The sequence below is a fragment of the Corvus brachyrhynchos genome, unplaced genomic scaffold (genome assembly GCF_000691975.1).
Source record: "Corvus brachyrhynchos isolate BGI_N302 unplaced genomic scaffold, ASM69197v1 scaffold783, whole genome shotgun sequence".
NCBI classification, from domain to species: Eukaryota; Metazoa; Chordata; class Aves; order Passeriformes; family Corvidae; genus Corvus; species Corvus brachyrhynchos.
Window position 1 is genome coordinate 344,570 of NW_008236979.1, and position 19,914 is coordinate 364,483.

Below are 19,914 nucleotides of genomic sequence, written 5' to 3' on the forward strand. Positions count from 1 at the left end.
TTCCCTTTGAATGGTGAGAGAAAGAACTACGGAGCAATTCAGGAATCAAGTGAAGCATATGGTGGATTAAAATGGTCAGGTGTCATAAGCTTCTTGGGAATGCCAAAAAAAGAGAGTGTGAAATTTTAAATTTCACATGTTTGGACTGGTTGCCTTTGGAGTCAGATCTGTGAGGATAAAAAGGTGCACCTTGGCACATGGTATCTCACTGGGCTACTTGATTGCCCTTGCTAGGATGGCACATACATTCTGAACTATGCTTCATTGAACTCCTGTTGGTTATTACAGTTAATGCTGCTGCTGGTATAAAATTGCCACAGCAGTGCTGTGGAAAACTCACAACTTTGCCAGTGTCTTGTAACTTCAACAGAAGAAGTAGACACACCTCATTGGCTTTGCCTTTCTGCTCTACACCATCATAACTCAGTAGGGGGTTGTATGGTGTCCCCTTCCTCTGGTAATACACTTTACAGGCTAAAAAATAAGGAAACACATGAAAGAGAGAACCCTGTTTCTGTGCTAGGCTGTAGGAACATATTCTCTTAATCACTTTAATTTTCAAAAAGGTGAAATTCATTTTCTAAAGTGAATGGTTCTCTTCTGAAAAGAGAGAGGGGATCCTCCACAGGGAGCCCTAGACAGTGAGGATAAACCTGCTTCAGCAGTTTGCCCTGAGCATGGCAGAAATGTGACATTGTGTTACATGTTTGAAGGTGTGTAGGATCCCAATTTCAGCTTGGAGAGATGAAGCAGGTTAAAATGTAAGTCTTCATGCTGTGTAATACATGTAACAAGATACAGGATACAGGAAGTTCTGCAGAAAATAGCAAAAGATCTTATTTTAGAGAGGAGAGCAACAGAGATAACTAAGTTTAGCATAGCTAAATTATGGCTTAGGGTTAGAGGAACATTAGTTCCCAATAAAAAGATTTGGAAGACCTAAGCAGCAAGACTGAAAGAATTATGAAACCTTAATTTATGAGAATGCAATTATGAATGAAGTAATATCATTGAGGCAAACTGAAATTCATTGTCAGTGAAAACTTCCTGACCTTGAATGTTGCTAGACCAGAAGTGGAAGGAGCCTGTAACCTCACACTTTTAAAGCCAGACTGGACAAAACATGGAATGTTTCACAAGGGAACCAGCCTGTGTTGGTGAGGAGGTGAGGCAAACACGTATTTACATCCTCAGACTCCCAGCTAATGAACAATTCCAGCATGACTTGGGGTTGTTCTGCTAGAAAGCAGGGAGGTGGACTGATCCACTTGAGCATCTCCTGTAAATGAGGGAAGTGGCTGCAATCTGAGGAAAGAAATTTTCAGCTTTTCCGACTGCCACTCACACAACAGCCCCTCTGCAGATGCAGCACCCATCGCACGCAGCGGGGGCACGCCTTGATTAGCGGGGCAGGATCGCCCCATGCTGAGCTGCCTTGGAGAGGAGAAACAAATTACCTGTTCTGTGCGTCGTCATTATCCTTTACTTGAGAAACCCACTTCTACTTCCCTCATCTCCACATCCACAGGAAGCACCTGTCAAGTTCGTATTTCTTAATTTGGGTCATGAATTTTTATTTCCTAGCGTTTTCAGAGACTCCTATTTTTATTGTTAGCAGGCTGTCCATCAACACTGCACATTTCCAGACAATTTTCCTTTCAGCTTCCTGAAAGGGAAAAGAAATCTTTGTATTGTTTATCCTGGCTTTTAGACTCACATTCTCCTGCCTTGTTAATTCCATCCTTTCAAATCTGAAAACGTTTTTTGTCTTGTCCTTCACCTTGAGGATTCAGTAGTCAGCAGTTTGTGCAGCTCAGCAGGCAGGGAGGGTTGTGGACAGCATGGATAAAATCAGAGCTGTTTCTGCCCGCCCAGGTCCAGCTGCAGGATCTGTACAGGAGGAAATCCCATCTGCGTAGCAAACATGGTGGAGTGGTCAGAAGGAAAACCTGGACACACTGAAATCGATGGAAGTTTTGCTGTCACTAGAAATGCACACAGTTTTCACTCTGCTTTGCAAACTCGTCTTGGCATTTCTGATAATGTTTTTTTCAGAAGGAAAAAAAGGAATGAAAATTAAGAAAAAAGTGGTTACTGAAGAAAACTGGATAGCCTGGACATGTTTAAAAGAAAGACACCTAAACAGGAGTCTTCTACTGACCTGGGAGCAGTTCTGAGCTTCCCAACAGCTGTGTTTGGTACCAGCTCAGCACAGGAACAGGACCTGGATCAGCACTGGCATGTGTGGGACAACTTGTCTGGGACCAAGGGAAATACAACAGTTTGTAACCCTCAGAGGGCATTTTAAAGAGTTACCATGGATGTAAAGATAAACCAGTGAGAGAAGAAACATATTTCATATATATTTATATAATGTATGTCATATATATTATAGATGTAAATACATATTTCATATCTATAATATTTCCAATTGCTCAAAAATTTTCTATTTTATGCTGTTTCTTTGTTCCAACAATCAAACACAAATTACTAAGGAACTGAAGCCTGAAGAACTTGGAATGGAAATAACACACACCCATCCTCATTTACATTGGCGAAAACTTACTAGGATCATATATGATACATACTCCAGCCAGTATAACTGAAGTGTTGCCCTCTCAGAGCCATCCACCAGAAAGCTGCTTTGCTGTTGGTAAAGAAGACCTTCCATTAACAGCTTAGAACTCTGCTGTTCCCTGACTTTTCACCAAAACTTAGGAAAAGTAGTAGTAATACTGGCTAAATCATGCATCAAAATTGTGTGAGCAGTTTCATGCTATTTATATATATATGTTAAATGTCTTCTTCTCTGGAGCCATGATCTCAACTTAGATCATTAAATAAGGAGTTGGTTTAATAGCAGCCAATAAATCACAATAAACCTTGGTATTTCCAAGATGGCAAATATGCTTATCACACTGTATCTTTACATCCTAAAAGACCAAGAGGGAGCACAACCCCTTTTTCCCCCTTTTATAATTAATTCCAAATGTCAATTTGATCTACTAATATAATTCTAATTGCCAAATTTCTAAAATGGGGTTGCCTTTTTGTTTCTAAATATCAACCAAACAGAATGATGAAAAAATAGATGCCTTGATGTGATTAAATGTGATCTGGTCACCAGTGGGACAGGCCCACGGCTTCCTCTCTCTTCAGTTTATGTCTCTCAAGTGAGATTCTGGCAAGGACTGTTCTGGCTGGTCTTGTCTAAGAGGGGAAAGTTGCAATATAAAAAGTTTCTACCTTTTACTTCTGGGGTAGAAGATGGAAATATATCATGATGGATACTTTGGGATTACGACATAAATATACTTATCCTGAAAACCATTATTTTTATATTTCATTTTGTTCTGGGAAGAAGCAAAGTTGTGGGAACTGTAATTAATGCCATGCTAATAATCCCAGCCAGCATCTGCAGCAGTTGATGCCATTTCAAGGCACATTTTGCTCTTTAGCCCTGATCACTGTCTGGTGCTGCCAATTGTTTAGTTCTTTTTAAGCAGTTTACTTACTAACCATGCACTGAGGTGATGCTGAGTATTCTGAGCAATTTTGTTGAGTTTGTGGTTTTGACTGGCAAATAGGTTTTTTTCTTACTGTGACAGATGGATGACTTAGTCTGTTAATAGAGGAAGCTGTCACAGAAGAATTACATGTATAGACTTAATTTACATTTTTAAAGTGTGAGCTGTATAGGTGAAATTCATCTTTTCAGCTCTTCAGGTATTAACTGTTTGGTGGAAGGGGCTTGACTTTTTAGTCTTGACTCAGTTTTCTAGATAAACTTTCTGTGACTATATGAACAAGCCACTAACAAATTGCTCCAACATTGGCCTCGTTTATTACATCAGTGGAAAAGTGTGGACTACAAGAGCAAACTGACCCAGATGCCAGAGAGAGAAGTTCTCCGGGTTGGAACTGAAATTTGATAATGAAAACTTGCACCATAATGAGCCAAGGTCAGTATAATTGTGTAACTCTACTATTTCAGCAGCTGAAGATTCCACCTGATTAACCTATTTATAGCTTTGTATTAATTCAGTACCATTTATTCCAGATGCTCCATGGAATTTTATAAACAGCCAAGGAGACACCAATCCCGAGTGCAGTATGGAATGAGCTGGCTTTCATTAAGTTAACTCCTGATGTTCTGCTGATCCCCTACCTTGAGCAATGTATTAGCAGGGTCTGAGTTGGATGAGAAACAAATGAGAAACTTTAAAATAGCATAATAATGTAGCCATGTCTCTCTGTTGTATTGTATTGCCATCATAAGTAATGGGCCATAAGTTTAGTGCTGAGTTTGCAAGGTATGAAATGGGTTAGCAAACATATCAATGAACCCAAATGGGTGTTAGACTGAGACAAAACTATCACCATGATCATCACAGTCCTGGGGAAAGGCTCCCCAGTGAAAGACACCAGTGACCTTCAGCACCACCACCACCACCATGACAGCCCGGACTGCATAGCCCTGAGGAGCAGGGAAAAGGACCACAACATCAGAAAATGGGGGAAAAAGTAGGAAGAGCACTTTTAACTGTTTTATTATTAGCATTGAAATTTTTTGTGCCTAGACACAGCTGCTTCTTTCTGTGATAATTGTATCTGGGCTGGTAGTAGCTCCTGGAACAGACTACAGGTATAGGAGGTAAGAGGATCAAATGCACCAGGAAAAGTTTAGTCTCCTGCTGCCAGGGAGAAGACTCTGGCAAAGCAGGGACAGATACTTCTATCTTCTGGAAAAATGTCATCTGTTTTGTTGTTGGTTTTGATCCTGATACACTCCATGCTGTGGAAAAGCTGCTTGAGGGCTTTTCCTGCATGAGAACAGTGACATTTGGTCTGAAATCTGTCTGGAGCCCAGACTGGGGATATGCATGAAGCTGTTGGTAAATACCACTCTTCAACATTTAAATGGTGCTGTAGCTCCATTTGGGAGACTTTAGCTGAGTGCAGCCACACCATCCCTATTAAAGAAACAAGAGAACACCTAAGTCCTGTCTCCAACCATGCATTTTATAAGAAAAGCTGCTTTTCTTTGGTTTGAATATACACATATCTACTTGAGCAATATTCTACTCTGCTAATGCCTCCAGGTTTATCCAGAATAAAAAATTGCTACTGTGACAGTCGGTATGACCAGACTGCTAAAATGGAAACACAGAATTTCATTCAGATGTTCATCATTATTTAATCCAGCAAATATTAAAATTTTATTTCACCAGAACATATTTTTCTTTGGATTTGGTCGCAAATAATTCCATTCCCTGGTTTTTGCATTGTTTCAGTGACAAAATACTAGCACCATAATTGTTCTTGAGGGGGTCAGTGTGCATGTGGGAAACAAAGCTCTCATCAGTGGGTACCATTCTTAGCATCCATTTGTCTCTCGATTCCCTGAATCATTGTTGTGAAGCATTTCCAGGGAGCTGATAATCACTTAAACCATTATGTTTTCTACCATTTATAAGCATGTCTGAGACAGAAATCATTCTGTGGCTGTTGCTGCTGCATCCTTCAGGGACAAAATGTTCTAAAGACCTAATGTTGCTCTTTCATTAAGAAACCTATTCAGAACCACAGAGAGTGATTTTGACAGTGCAGTTGGTAGTTGCTCTAGGGCAGGAGCTTGACAGGAGTCCTATTTTAAGTTAAATGAATGTATTCTCTTTATTTAAAGAAGAAGAGTCAGTTACAGATTTTGGTATGCATGCACAAGTATACACCTGTGCATCTTGTGCGCTCTGCCTCTCCAGATTGTACAAAATAATGCTGCCTTGATACATAGAAAACACTTTTGGTTCTGGGCAGCCCTGGCATGAAGACTAGGAAAGAAAAAAGAAAAAGAAAAAAAAAAAAAGAAAAAAGGAGAAGAAAAGATAAAGGGGAAAAGAAAAAACAGAGATTCCTACAAACCGAAGATGAGTCATTTTACCATATCTCATGTTTTTGTGGCATGAACATATTTTGCTTTTTCATACAGAATCACAGAATCATTTAAGTTGCAAAGGACCTCTAAGATCATGAAGTCCAACCATTAACCCAGCACTGTCAAGGCCACCACTAAACCATGTCCCCAAGTGCCACATCTACGTGTCTTTTACGTCCAGCCAGGGATGGTGACTCTAGCACTTCCCTGGGCAGCCTGTTCCAATGCCTGACCAGCCTTTTGGTGAAGAAATTTTTCCTAACATCTAATCTAAACCTTCCTTGGTGCAACTTGAGGCCATTTCCTCTCGTCACCTGGGAGAAAAGACCAACCCCCACTCATATTTTGTTGGGTATAAGTGTGGGTGGAGAGAGAAGGGCATTTAGTGAATAAGGGAAGTTGAGGTGAAGGTCACCAAGATTCAAAGTGACAGAATAGATTAAGTCCTTGTTAAGATGAACACAGGCATAGTTTCACATCACAGTTTTTCTGGTGGCAGAGCTGGTTTTCAAAAGTTCATATCCTTAGCTGCTGGGCATTGTGTTATATAAACAACATTACACTGGTCATTGCACCACAGCCCAGAAAGTTCAACCAGCACAGGCAAAGTTATAAACTGCTGCACAGAGGTGGAAATGTGAACCAGGGTGGGAATGGGCACCACATTTCCATTTGTCTCCATGGAGCAGAACTGGAAAGAGCAGCAATCTCTGAAAAGGAAGGGTGCTCATGTGCCTGGGCCATGGCCTGGGGAGCTGGAAGAGGCTGGTTTTTGTTGCTGACCCTGCTGCATGACCCATCACCTCTGTTACTACAGCATGAGAGAAATATTACTGAAAGTATTTCCTCAGAAGGGTGTAGTTATGTGTCATTAATGCAAGTATAATGAAAGATGGTATAAAAACACAGCATTGTTATCAGTCCCTATCATCTTTGTAAGTGTCACTGCTCAGGTAATTGCAGACTTTCAGAATTAGATCTCCTGGTAGTGCTACCAAACACATGCTTGTGTCTTAGCAAAATGTTCTTTGTGAGGACTGGAGATCAAAGATGTCTGGGCTTGATTGGAAACCAATTATCTACTGCTGTGTGGACCTTTGAAAAATAACAGGGTTTTTATTTCCTTTGCCCTTTGATCCCCAAAATGAGCAATATAGAGATAAGGAATATCAGAGCAAAAGAATATCTGTACCAAGCAAAGAGTGGAAAGGGAAAGCAAGAATGTGTCTGCAGATTAGTTGGATAGATTTTAAAAAATTTTAAAAATCAGGTTTCTGGATTAGAAAAATGCATCAAGCTACAGGCATAAGCAATGTATCTTCCAGCTCAGTATCTCTGTAAGTCAGAAGAACACTCAAACACAGGGCTGCAATATGGATATCCATGGGAAGGATATTTTTTTGCTCCATATGCAACTGGAATTACAGAATTACTTGTGCAGCTTATGCTACTCAAAGTACCATTCTTTTGCTACACCTTTAATCTTATTGCCTAAATTCTTTAGCTTTTTTCCTACTCTTTTCCTTGTTTGGCTTCATATTCCAGGAAGAACCCAATGCCTGCAAGTGCACTTTGCAGCTCCAGCTCTGTTGTGATTTCCAGTGCTGTCTGCAGTCTGTGGGCCAAGGAAAGCAGGTGCAGATCCATCTCCTCCTGTAGCACCTCACCCACTTCCATGGCCCCGTTACTTTAATTTTAGTTTCACTGTCTGGGGTCAGTCCCTGTACAGGGACAATTAACACTGAGCCTCTGAAATCTGATAGGGATTTAAAGCAATGGGTGAATGGTTGCCACCTGGTGAGAGGAGAAGGAAGGAGGGGGAGGATGAATGAGCCGCCCTTTTCCTTTCTCATCCGGCGCACATTAGTGGATCAATGACTGAAATGGATGAGGGTGCTGCTGAAGTGTCAGGCACTGTAATGATGTAGCTGCTATTAATGGCTAGAGCTTCAGCCCGGAAATTATAGATGAAGAAATGGAAAAAAAAATATTTCTGTGGGCTCCGAATTGGTGATTTGAGGATTGTAATTTAGTGCTCGCTTTCATATTTCATAAAAAGGCTACTGTGCACATTTTCAGAAGTTCGCCTGTTAGTTAAGGAAGGAATAAAGTCAATAAAGTGTGTTTGATCTCAATTCTCCTTCCACTGCCCATCTAAGATATGACACACAATCAGCAATGGTGGCTTTCCTTTAAATCAAGGTTCATGCTTTTCAGCAGATGTGTTTGCAGTGGGGAAATGTACCATCAGCTCTCTGGCTGTCTGGATTTAGAGCAATTATACAAAATACTGTAATTTATATAGCCTGTGAATTCAGCATATTTCAAGGTCAAATTCCCATTTCACTGAAATCACTGGCAAACATGATTACCTTCAGGCACCCTGGATCTAGACACAGAAAAAAAAAAAAAACCAAACCCAAAACTGATCAAAGCAACCCCAAAATCCCACAGCAAGAGCACCTCATCTTGCAAAATTGTTGAAAAGGACAAATCTGCTATTCTCAGCTAAATCTGTGACCCGAGGGAGGCTGTACCCTTCCACCAGCAATTTGACCAATACCAGGATTCAACAGGGTTTTATCCATATTGACTTTCTTTGGGCGTCCCTTCTACAGCAATCAGACAGGTCACAGAGGGGAGCATGAAGGGAGGGAGTTCAGCTCCCTCCTCACAGACAATGCAAAGCAACGCCCTCTGCTTCTGAGCCACTAAAAAGTGAGTATATCAAACTCTATAAGAAAGATGTCTATAAGAGCAGTGTTTCCACTCTCATCTTTCAGGTTAACCTACTTTCTGCCTCCTGCTCTGAGGCTTTTCCCTGTGTCCCTGCTGCGGGTGGCTGCTGTAGTTGCTGCTGAGGCTGCAGCTGCCCTTTCTGCAAGCAGCCAAGGGGAAGGCATCCAGCATGGATTGGGTGAAATAACACTAGCTGGTCCTGAAAAGCAGTTCCTACCTAAATCCACAGCAGTCGGGCCTGCCGAGATGAGGGAATTCTGCCCTTCACATGATTCCATGACACTGCTGGGGCACCCGCCAGTCCCCGCTCCCAGCCTTTCCTGCCTGACAATTAATTCCCCACAGGTGTCTTAGAGGAAGCTTCAGTGTGTGCCAAAAAGGTTGTTCTCTAATTTCAGACTCCTGTTTTTCTCTGCTTCCTAAATCGCAAAGACTGTCTGATAAGGCAGCCCTGGGTGAGCGAGGAGAGGAGGCACTGAGGTAAACAACAACGGGTGATCGGGCATAAATATTTCAGAAAAATGTTCCAGCATAAAAGGCTTGGCTGCAGCTATTCCTCCTGAGGGGTCAGGTTGCAAAAGCGTCTTCTCACTCCCCCAGCATCTGCCTCCCTGGCTCTGAGGCAGGGACACATCCAAGTGCCTCATAAATTTCAGGGATGGGCAAAGCAGGAGAGCAAGTATTTACTTTGCGCTAGTAAAACAGTGCTTGTAATTCTGCCTTGTCGCTGGCTAATTAAAGCTTGCACAGCCAGTTCATCATCAGTCAGGGGCTGCAAGCCCCGTTCCCTGCCCAGGCCGTTCTGCTGCTGTTAAAGCCAGCCCCTTGCGACTCGGAGTGTTCCCCGGTAATTGAGGCGGCTCGTGTTCCACATGGCTGCGTGGCCGCTGCCCAGCCCTGGGTTATCACGGTAATGGGCACATCAGCAGTTTGACCCTTTTCTAACAGACTGGTTCATAGAAAACGCTTCACTGCAACTGGTATTTATCTCAAAATGCGCATTACAGAGAAAAAAAATCTGCAACACCTTGCCCTAAGGATCCAAAGCACAGATTCAGTGTTCCCTGGGGGTTTCTGCTGCGCTGCTTCAAGAGGCTGCTCTCCCCCCACAGCTCCCGGCTTATCTCTCCCCAGAGCAGACGCGACAGAAGGGGATGATGCATCTGCTCCTCACCTCCCCTGGTTCCCAGGCCAGCTCCTGCCCTGAATACATCTGGTACATCCTGCAGAACTGTAGCACAGCCGTGTTACACTGCAGGACAGACAGCCCGAGCTTTCAGCTTTCTGAGAAGGTGGGAACATCTCTGCCTTGCTGAATTCTAACGGGAGCTGGACTCTGAGTCTCTTAAGCAGCCTCCTAGTGCAAAATACTGTGTTTGTAAACATTGATAAAGAGCTCAGGAAATTACTAAAGACTGTGGGCTGAAAGTCACCCTGAAAGTCATGTCAGACCCAAATATTGTGTACACAGAAGCATCTTTTAAACCATTCAAGCTGTGTGGGTTAGGGTATATGTCAGCTTGGGAATTCTCTGTGGATGGATTCAAGCAGTGGGACTGCCCTGGAAATAAGCAGGTTGTTCACAGTCCAACTCAATTCAGCTAACATTTATGTTTTGTAAATGTGCAACAATCAGGATGCCTAGAGAAAAAGAAGTGGAGCAAAATCTCGAGTTCTGGGTTTGTCTGAGGACTTGCAGGTTCCTCTTGTGCCCTTCAGAGCTCAGACAGCCCCAGCGAATCTCAGCCCTGCACCCACGAGGCAAAAAATCCTCGTTGTGCTCCTGGAGGGAAAAATGCTGCCAGAGCCCTGAGGTTCAACAACTTTGCTCGTGGAGTACAGGGCATTTTAGAAAAGCTGGTTTCTTGCTCATTGATAATTTTTCCTCTGGTTCTGATTACTCAGAATGATACTGCTAAACAGCACAGTAGAAAGTCAATCAAACATTCCAAAAGATACAAGAAGCATCTATTCTAAAATTATTTCCTTATTTCTGTTTTTTTTCTGTAAACTCATAATATTTACATTTCAGATACATAATCAATATAATTTTAAACTCTTTGATGGGACATAATTACTTTCTGTATTTCAAGTATTTTGAGAAAATATGGCCAGGATGTGGATTTTCCTTGGAGACAAATTATTCATCTTTGTTTCAACATGTAATTTATTAATTTTTAATTAATAATACAGACAACACTGGATAATTATTGTTACTTCTTTTGGCCTTTTCCACTTAGCACAGAAGCTGGAAAGATAAATCTTAGCATATTCAAAAATACTCAACAAAATATTATTTCTGACACTGTGTAGCACTTGAGATTGGTTTCATTTCACATAGAAAATAAAAGTCAATCTAATATGTATTGTATGAAACTGTAGGGGAAAAGCACAGAACCAACACAACAGTCCCAGCTTCTTGTCCTCTAAAGGTCAGCTGTGAGGATGTGACACAGTGTTAAATTACCAGGGCAAAAGAAGCTGAAATGCAGAAGTATGGAAATACAAAAGAAAGAAAAAGAAGGCTTGAAGAATTCCAGGCCGCTATATCGTAGTCCTTGGAGCATCCAACTGCTCTGTAAATATCGCTTAATTAAATGTACTTGGATTGACAGCAATATTTAATTCCAATTGCATTATAAGAGAATCACTACCTGCAATATTAATTCCAGATTCTGCAGCAGAAGCAAACCAGGAGTAGGTCTGAACTTCCATCCTGATCAAGAATTTATGGTGCAGGATCAAAAGCATCAAGCCTAAGGAAAATATTAATTTATTACAAGGTCATACAGACCTCCACCTCCTTGATTCATGTTCTCAGCTCCCAGCTTTACAGAAGACCTGTGTAAAGGTCAACTGCTTAGTCTGAATGTCATGAAGAAGAATGAAGCAAATAGGGTCACCCCTTCAAATTTTAGCTTCCTAGATCTGGTACTACATCAAGCAGATATTTGTCTTGGATGCTGTGAGAAGGAAAGACATTTTGGTGCATGGAGCAGTGGCTGAATGGGAAATCTGACATGACTACAAAAAATGGATTTATGATCTGTCACAAATTCAGGTCTCTCAGTCAGACAAAATGTGAAACTCTGCTAAACTAAATGGGCTTGTTTATCACTGTAATTACGTAGCTTTACAATGATAAGGTATTACATCTACATGTCTTACTCTGTGCCAGGAACTGTTCTGCGGAAACCCAGTAAATTTAATTACCAGAGAGAGAAAAAATGCCTTTATTTCATGATCTATCCACCCCTGCAATGATTACTCTGGGGAAATTCCCACTGAAGCCAAGCAGATGGTTCCTACCTTGTTGTACACCCAGCTTATTTTCTTTTAAGCTATGAAGTGGTTTACAATGCCATTTTTCTCTGGAGCTGTCTTGCATTTGGCAGACCTCTGACTGTGTGTGAATTCTCTTTTATTGTATGTGTGGATAAATGGCTCATTTTCTTTTTTACCCCAGATCCCACTTTTTTACCCAGAAAATCCCACTCTGGATTCATATAAATAAGGACATGAATCAGACAAGTATCTAGACCAAACATGCTTTCAACAAGATGACTCCCATTGACTTTGTTACAAGGGAGTCAATAATCAGATTTAATGTCACTGAGCCACATTGTCTCTGGTGCATTTCCACAAACACCTGTACTGAGCTCTTAAACACTTGTCTATGGACCAATATGGTGTATTTCTGCTTCTGACTAATCCCTTGCTCCCTTTTTGCACAGATACGTAAATTTGCAGCAAACTGGAACTGGTTGGATGAGGGAGCTCCCTGCTTTCCCTGCACCTGCTGGTAACCAACACTGGAGGAAATGTGTCTGTGATACTCTCCAAGGCAACATTTGTCCTTGTGTCAGAAGCCAGCTCAAGCCCTACACACTGTTCAAGGGATTTACCCAGGACAGCGGTGTGGCTGTGCATTGTTCTCAGCAGAAAGGTAGATTTCTGCTATTTCTCCTTTCTTCTCATAATCATTCCAGGCTAACAGAAGGAATATCATACAGGTTTTAGAAAAGTGATGAACACTGATAATATCACTCAGGAAACTTTTCTTGAAGTCAAATCTTTGTAAAATTACAACTGCCCAGATTAAAGCCTGAACCTAAATTGGCAGGTGCCTGATTGAGGAATAGTATATACGTTATCTGATTTGAGACTATGTAGCTCCAAGGAGTTCTTTAAAGAGAGATAAATCATTAATCCCCACAATCAGTTCAGAGCAGCCAGAAAAGAAGATAAAGTTCTCATGTCTTTGTGCCACATATACCTCCAGGCATCTTCTAACAGATTTCTCTGCAGTTTGAATTCAGCTCTCTACTTCAGAGTTGGAGACACACAGGGAAGCTGTGTTTGAAAGCAAAGAAAATAGCTGAAAACTCTCAAGAGATATAAGTTAAAATGGATGGTGGTGTGATGGGGGAAATTTATTTGCAAGCATGATGTCATATTTTTTCTCAGATACCCATTAAGAGCATACACAATACCTGGATGACTTAACCTATGACCATTATTTATTGTAACCTACGTTTTCCCCAGAGTGAATGCCTGAATTCGAATCTTCCATTAATGGCTAAGTGCACTTCTGGGAAGGGTAAACAGAACAGCAAAGGCCTGGATCCGCAGGCAAGAAGCACACAGAAATCAAAACCAGGAAGAAGAAAAGTGGCTTTAAGTGTCCTCTTTGCTCCCTGAGCCTGGACAGGCTGTGTAAGGCTGGCCCCAGTGGAAATGAGAAGACCCTGCAGCTTGCTCATTCTACTCATAGTTTGCTTCAATCTTTTCCTTTTTACTGTGGAATAAAGAGCCCATTTTCAGGCACTGGGGAGAAAAACATTCACCCAGGAATGGCTCCAGCACAGTAATCTGTGCAATGCAGCGATTTGCCACACAGCATCTTTGATGCAGAATTACTGTGATGATCAAAGGAAGTTTAATCAGCTCAGTGGTTTGTAAGTGTTTGCAGCCCCTTCTGCCCGCCTGCCACTGGCCAGGATGTCTCCTTCACTTTGGACAGCAATGATGCAGTGAAAACCAATAATAGCTCTGTGGCCAGCCTTCCCCCAGGCATGTTTTCACCCTCATCCTTCAATGAGAGGACAGATGGAGAGACATTGCCAAGTCTACCCATTGAAGGAAGGACTTCTGAGGGAAGGTCATCTTTTCTATCTGTTCCCTGCCCCATGAAACCTCTGAATGAACTCAGAATATTTTCAGAAACATTTGGAAGTGTCTGCCTATGAACTGAAGTGTGGCCTACCAGCATCATACAAGGCTGTTGTTTTGGCTGCTGACCCCAAGCACAAAGCACAGCTGATTTTGGAGCCATGATGGTGATTCTCTGACACGTAAATATCTTGCTGTGAGCAGCTCCTCTGGCTCCATTCTCGTTTTAAGATGGTCAGACACTGTGGAGCTCCCTGGGGAAAAAGCAAGTGTACTGTGCTGCTGAATCTCACAAACCCACAGTTTTCAGTGTTAAAACTGTTGGACTTTGAAGCTAAATCCAGATGAATGCTTCTGAGGAGGAAAGCAGATCCTTTTAGTGTCTGAACCATTAAGCTGTACTTAAAAGAATGAGGGAAAGGTCTCAAAAGTCTTGTTTAATTCAAGCTGCTGTTCTAGATTTCATTCCTCCCCCAGCTGGTATTTCCCACTCTGCAAGACACAGGGGAAAGCTAAGGCATTATTAAATGGGATTTCTCTGAAAGAGAAATCTTTAAGCTCTGCTATGGTGTTAGAAGCAGGGGTGGCTGGGGGACCTGCATGACTGGTACCTGCTCAGGAGTGTGTGCTGTGCAGACAGTCCTGGGGAGTGAAGAGGAGACAGGCTGCCATTCCATAAATCTGCCTCTGCTATATCCAAGACAAATCTAATTTAAGCTTTATTTTTGAGGATTTAAGTGAGGAAAAGCCTTGTCCTTGTTTTCTGCACAAGAGGTAAGCTTCCAGCAGCTGGAGCTGCTGGCCATGGAGCAGTTACAGTAACTAATCCACTATTGCTGAAAAGTAACTTATTAATTTGACTGTCAAGTCACAGATTTCTTTCAGAGTCCCTTTCTCCCATTGCCAGTATTGAATAGGCAGGTTCCCACATTAAGTTTCTGAGTTGCTGTCATTTGCAGCAGTTCATCTATTCCAACTCTTACCCCTTAAACTCTTTTGGACTGAAACAACTGTAAGCTCTTTGCAGTTCATTCATTGGGGCTCTCACTCTGGCAGAGTTATCAGACTGATGCCAGGACAGCCACGGCCTTGGGATTTTTTTAAGGACGTTTAGTTCCTGCCATCTGTCTGTTGGCTCAACTCTAAGAAATTTAGATTGTGCTGCCTTCCCAAAGTTGTTTTTTCCCCCTTGGACTGCTGTCAGGATATGCAATCTGTTTCTGTGAGTGTTCCACTGAGACTGCACTTGAGATGTGATTAAATGCCTCCAATTCTTACATGTGTTACTTCATTTCTTAAGACCAGGTGATGATAATGACACATTTATGATGCACGTCACTTTAAAGGCAATGAGTACAAAGAGGTTCCAACCTTCTAATGCAGACTTAGTGCATTTTAGGAACAGTGTAACAACATTTTCTATGCTATTCCCTCATTTTGGCCTATTAGACCAGCTTGTTTGGTCAAGCTGAGGTGTGAGATGAATGATTAGTTTTTGTGCTGCCACTAATCCGGGCTTTCCACAGAGGGGCCATTTCACTCAGCAGTGCAGGCATTGAGGAAGAAGTGGGGGTAGCTGCACTGCTTCTTGGTTGTGTGTAATTTAGTTAAACCTCACTTTATTTTCCATATTTATTTTCCTCCAAGATATTTTGGGAGGAGCTGGTATTTCTGTGATGCTCAGTACCCCTTCCCATAAGCCTGTTTTTGCCAAAGTGTTAGACAGCCAGCTGGACTTTAGTAACACTGAGAGACAAACTTCAAAGCCAGTGCCATAAGTACCTGATCCATTTGGATGCTGAGCATTTGTACGTAATTCATTAAAGGTTTAAACCTAGAAGTGGTTCATAAATGATTCCCATGAGAACAGGAAATCCCTACTAGAAGATGGGGTCAGAGGACACAAGTCTCCTTACGTGACCTGTTCATATGAAATTTCTGCTTTTGTCGAATTTGGGGTACGTATTTTGTAGTCCACTTTTCAGATATGACTGTTAAGAATGGAACATTCAGAGTGATAAATCTGAAAGTATAGCAGATTCCATCTGTTTTGGTAAATAGGTTATGAGCCCATCAATGTTTACATTATGATTTTAGACTCAGCTTGAGGGCCCACCTAGGCTTAGATTAGACCTTTTATCTTACAAGGTTTATTTATTTTAAAGACCTTAAAAATATTACATTGATAGTGTGTTTCTAGATATAACCCATACAAAAGAGACATTTAGTTTATAGAATGAAAAAATAAAACTCTAAAAATGTGGGAGTGCAGCTGGTTAATCTCTGTGTTCTTGTCTAATTGACAGTTAAAAAAAAATACTGTCCTAACTAGAAAATACAATGCCTGCTTTAACAAAACACATCTTCACAGTCCTACTTGATTGCAGGGCTCACATTTTATCTATATAGCTGAAATCCAACTAAATGATCTTTGTTTTTAGCTGACTGCAGTGCTTTTGCAAAGAATGATGATAAATCTGCAACAGACAAAAACTAGATGTTTTCAGTTGCAATAAAAATTAGTTATTTTTTAAAGTGAGAATAACAACAAAGAGGCACAGATTAGACAATGTACGATTTAGATAAATTTAGGGTTACAACAGTTCTCTTGCCTTCAGCCAGTATAATGAATAATTTAGAGCCAAATTTAGGGGCACTCCAGGACTAAAGTATTGCACTATCTAATTTCTGTTGTTCCTCTGAAGTGTAAGCAGCAAGCTTATTAAATATGAATGGAGTAATCAGACAAATTCTATGACTGTGTGCATGAGCTTCTCATTAATGATTCACAATGAAGCATCATGAAAGACTAAATAGACTGCACTGGATTTAAAAGTAATAAATATACTCCAGAAACAAAGTAATTTAATGACCTTCCTATGAACGATGGGGCTTAAAGCAAAAGGATGCTCCAGCAGATCCTCATCGAAGCTCTAACTCGAGCAGATCATCTTTTGCACATCCCTCTTGATTATCTTCTTTCAAAACACCCTGCCATGGTAGCCCCATTTAGTGCCTCTTTTAAATGCTGTGTTTATACCCTGGTAAGCTCAGCCACCACAGCCTGCCATGATTTCACCCCTACACAGGGAGATTGCTGTAAACTTCTCCTTAGTAGGACAGAGCACGTACCTTCAAGCCAAGTTAGCAATTAGGGCATGATTTTGAGCATCCTTTACCTCTCACTGACTTCAACAGATAGCACTCCTGGGATCAAGCTCTTCAGCTGTGTAAGTGAATACTGCTTCAAAGGGAAATTCTGAGCTAAAAGAAAAATATACTTTGGCCTTTTTTCAGCTTTCTAGGAAGGGGTTTTCAACATCTAACAGACGAAAAGGTTCTTTAGCTTATTTTTGTATGTCTGAGATTAGATGCACTGATGTTCCTTTCAGAAGTGGGATATGAATCAGGATACCAGAACAGCAATTCCTTCCTTCATCAAACAGTTTAAACAGAGATTCAAATTAAACAAAAACAGTTAAAACTGACTGACTTTCTAGTTGTTATCAGATTTATAATTCTAGTAAATTGGTTTTTTTCCTAAACAAAAATATGTCTGAATAAACTTCCATTATTACTTCCCCACAGTAATTACTACAAACCCCAGACTTTCTCTTTGTCTAGCTGTCTAGACAATATCCTTAGAAATCCTGCAAGATAAAATAGCCAAAGAAAGAATGATAAAAATACATGAAAACCTGGAAGAGATGTCAGAAAACTGAGAAATACTTGACTCCACTTTACTTTCCTATTTCAAAGAAAAGTATAGGTCTTCAGATATGACAGGCAAAAATATAGTCTCAGGGTGCTCATTGTGCATGATCAAGATATGGGATGGGATAAGCCAGACTGAGTGGAATATTGATTTAAGTATGTGTGCTGGTCAAAATATTTATTACTTTGTTCACACAGACATGATAAATATGGAACATAATTTTAATGATTGCAACCCAGAATAGAAAAGCAGAACTCATCAACTTTTTGATCTCCTTGTTTTTAACAAGGTACCTGTAAAATCAGTCTTTCTTCTGGCTGCAATTTTAAGTGCAACTTTATGAAAATAAAAAGCAGGCATTATCAATTTAATCCTACAGTTGGCAATTAGCATCTTTACAGACTCTGAAGCCTAAACAATTAAAAGTTGAATAATTTATGGCAAATGGAACCATTTCTGTCAACAGTATTATAACATGCATTTGAAGTAACACTTCACTGCCTGGAGCTGCTCGATGATTGATCCTGGAGTTCTCATTAGTGATGCAATTGCTGCCCCTGCCCCTGGGCAATGGCTACTTTTGTTTACCTGCACTTCTGAATTAATTGTAACTAATTCGTGGTAACTCGCGCTTATTCAGGGTGAGATTGTGACAATAAAAGGGGGTGGAGGAAGTGTGCTATGGCACATGCCAGCAGGGTATCTTCCAGGCCAAACCTGCTGGAATGGCCACTGACTCCTCTGGCCAGGGAACACAACAGGCACTTCCTCAGCTCCAGTTTCATTCTTGGGACAATGGACAGCAAATTCACAGCTTTGATTTTCTTATCCTAGGTAGTTGCTGGTGATGTTTACAAGCCTCTCACAGCAAAGATGTTTAGCTGGGCAGACAGTAGGAAGCTGCTGCAAGGGGTGAATGATCAAGCAGATGAATATGGGAACTGTCTTTGAAAGAGGGCCAAAAGGATTGAATACTTAGAGGGAATACAACACCAAAAAGGTGGCTTGGTAAAACTGCCATGTTAGTCAGGGTGAGAAAGTCCAGTTTGTGCCCATGTGTGGGATGACTGTTGAGGGGATATCTCTGGAGAGATTTGTTCATTGAGGTCATGTCTGAGGGGTGGTCATCTACTTATGATCCCACTCTTCTTGGCAGGAAGAACCCGAGATGCTTAACCATTGCCCTTTGCAGGGTTTCTGGACAGCTCTTCCTCTTCAGTGCGAGGAGAGAGATTTCTTTCTTCTTATGAGCATATGGGTAGAGCAGAGCTTTTAAGCAATTGTTACATTTTGGGCTGTAATTCATGCACCCTCATGTGGAGTGAACTTTCATCTCTGTGCTTCCTCTGCCTGCCTTTTGCAGAAATGCTTTTCAGCTGCTTCACTTCCTTGCTGGGAGTCACCCAGGGCAGGCTGCTCTCAGGAAGAGTGTGAAGGCTTGGCAGTCTGGGAGGAAAGACTTATTAAAAAAATAATGATGTGTGATATCCTACTTCTGCAGAGAACTATTCTTTCCCCCAATAATATCATTTGTGTTTGTCGCCCTAAGAGCATCTATGAAGTGGAAGATGGAGGATGCAGGGAGAAAGAGAAGAGCTATCAGGGATCAGGCAGCTTCCCTTGCAATGCCTGAAGTGTCAGGCAGTCAGGAAGTGTGGTGAGGGCCAGGGACACTGCAACCATCTGTGCCCTGCTCTGTTAATGATGCTACATGAACTTACAGGTGCAGAAAGAGGCTCGAGAGCTCTGCCCAGGAGGTCAAGCTTTGCACCTCATAAAGAGATCAAAAAAGTAAATTGGGTGTTAAGAATTTTGGGAAGGAACATAAATCACAACAGAAGGTCCTGCTATAAAGCCAGAGCATGGCCAGATTTTAACTGCTTAGTAAGATACTGGCCACCCCACATCAAGAAGGATGTTGTAAAATCTAAAAATAGATGGAGAACATACAATCATAGTGAATATTATAAGCCAAAAAATAGCCTCTGTCAAGGAGTGACTAAATAGGAAGCTTCAGAAAGAATTGATAGGATTCTTCACATTGAGAAGAGACAGATGGGGAAGAGCAAGATATGATTTAAGGCCTTTCAAATCATGAGAGAGATGGAGGAAGTGAATGTGTGAATTTTTCATTTTTCATTGTACTAGAAATGGGAAGTACTTAGTGCAAGCCAAGGTAGCTCAAAATAAAGGCCAAAATAAATAGGACTCCTTCACAGAACCTCCAACTAACTTGAAAAAGTCACTGCAGAGAGTAAAAGCTGAATGTACTAATGGCTTCAGAGCAATTACACAGATTAGACAACAGCCAGAAGATCTGTGGGTAAGGGGCAAATATAATGGTCCACATTCC

The 19,914-nt window shown here is 41.3% G+C and overlaps 1 protein-coding gene across 1 annotated transcript in view; it reads left to right on the top strand.

Moving 5' to 3' along the window:
• Positions 1–7,718: 7,718 nt before the first annotated feature.
• The window catches only part of TRUB1 (TruB pseudouridine synthase family member 1), a 49,854-nt gene continuing 37,658 nt past the window's right edge, over positions 7,719–19,914 (top strand). The window contains exons 1-4 of the mRNA XM_017728605.1: positions 7,719–7,732; positions 8,719–8,910; positions 9,416–9,584; positions 10,394–10,510. Of these exons, the coding sequence (XP_017584094.1) occupies positions 7,719–7,732; positions 8,719–8,910; positions 9,416–9,584; positions 10,394–10,510 (492 nt within the window). The remainder of the gene's footprint in view (positions 7,733–8,718; positions 8,911–9,415; positions 9,585–10,393; positions 10,511–19,914) is intronic.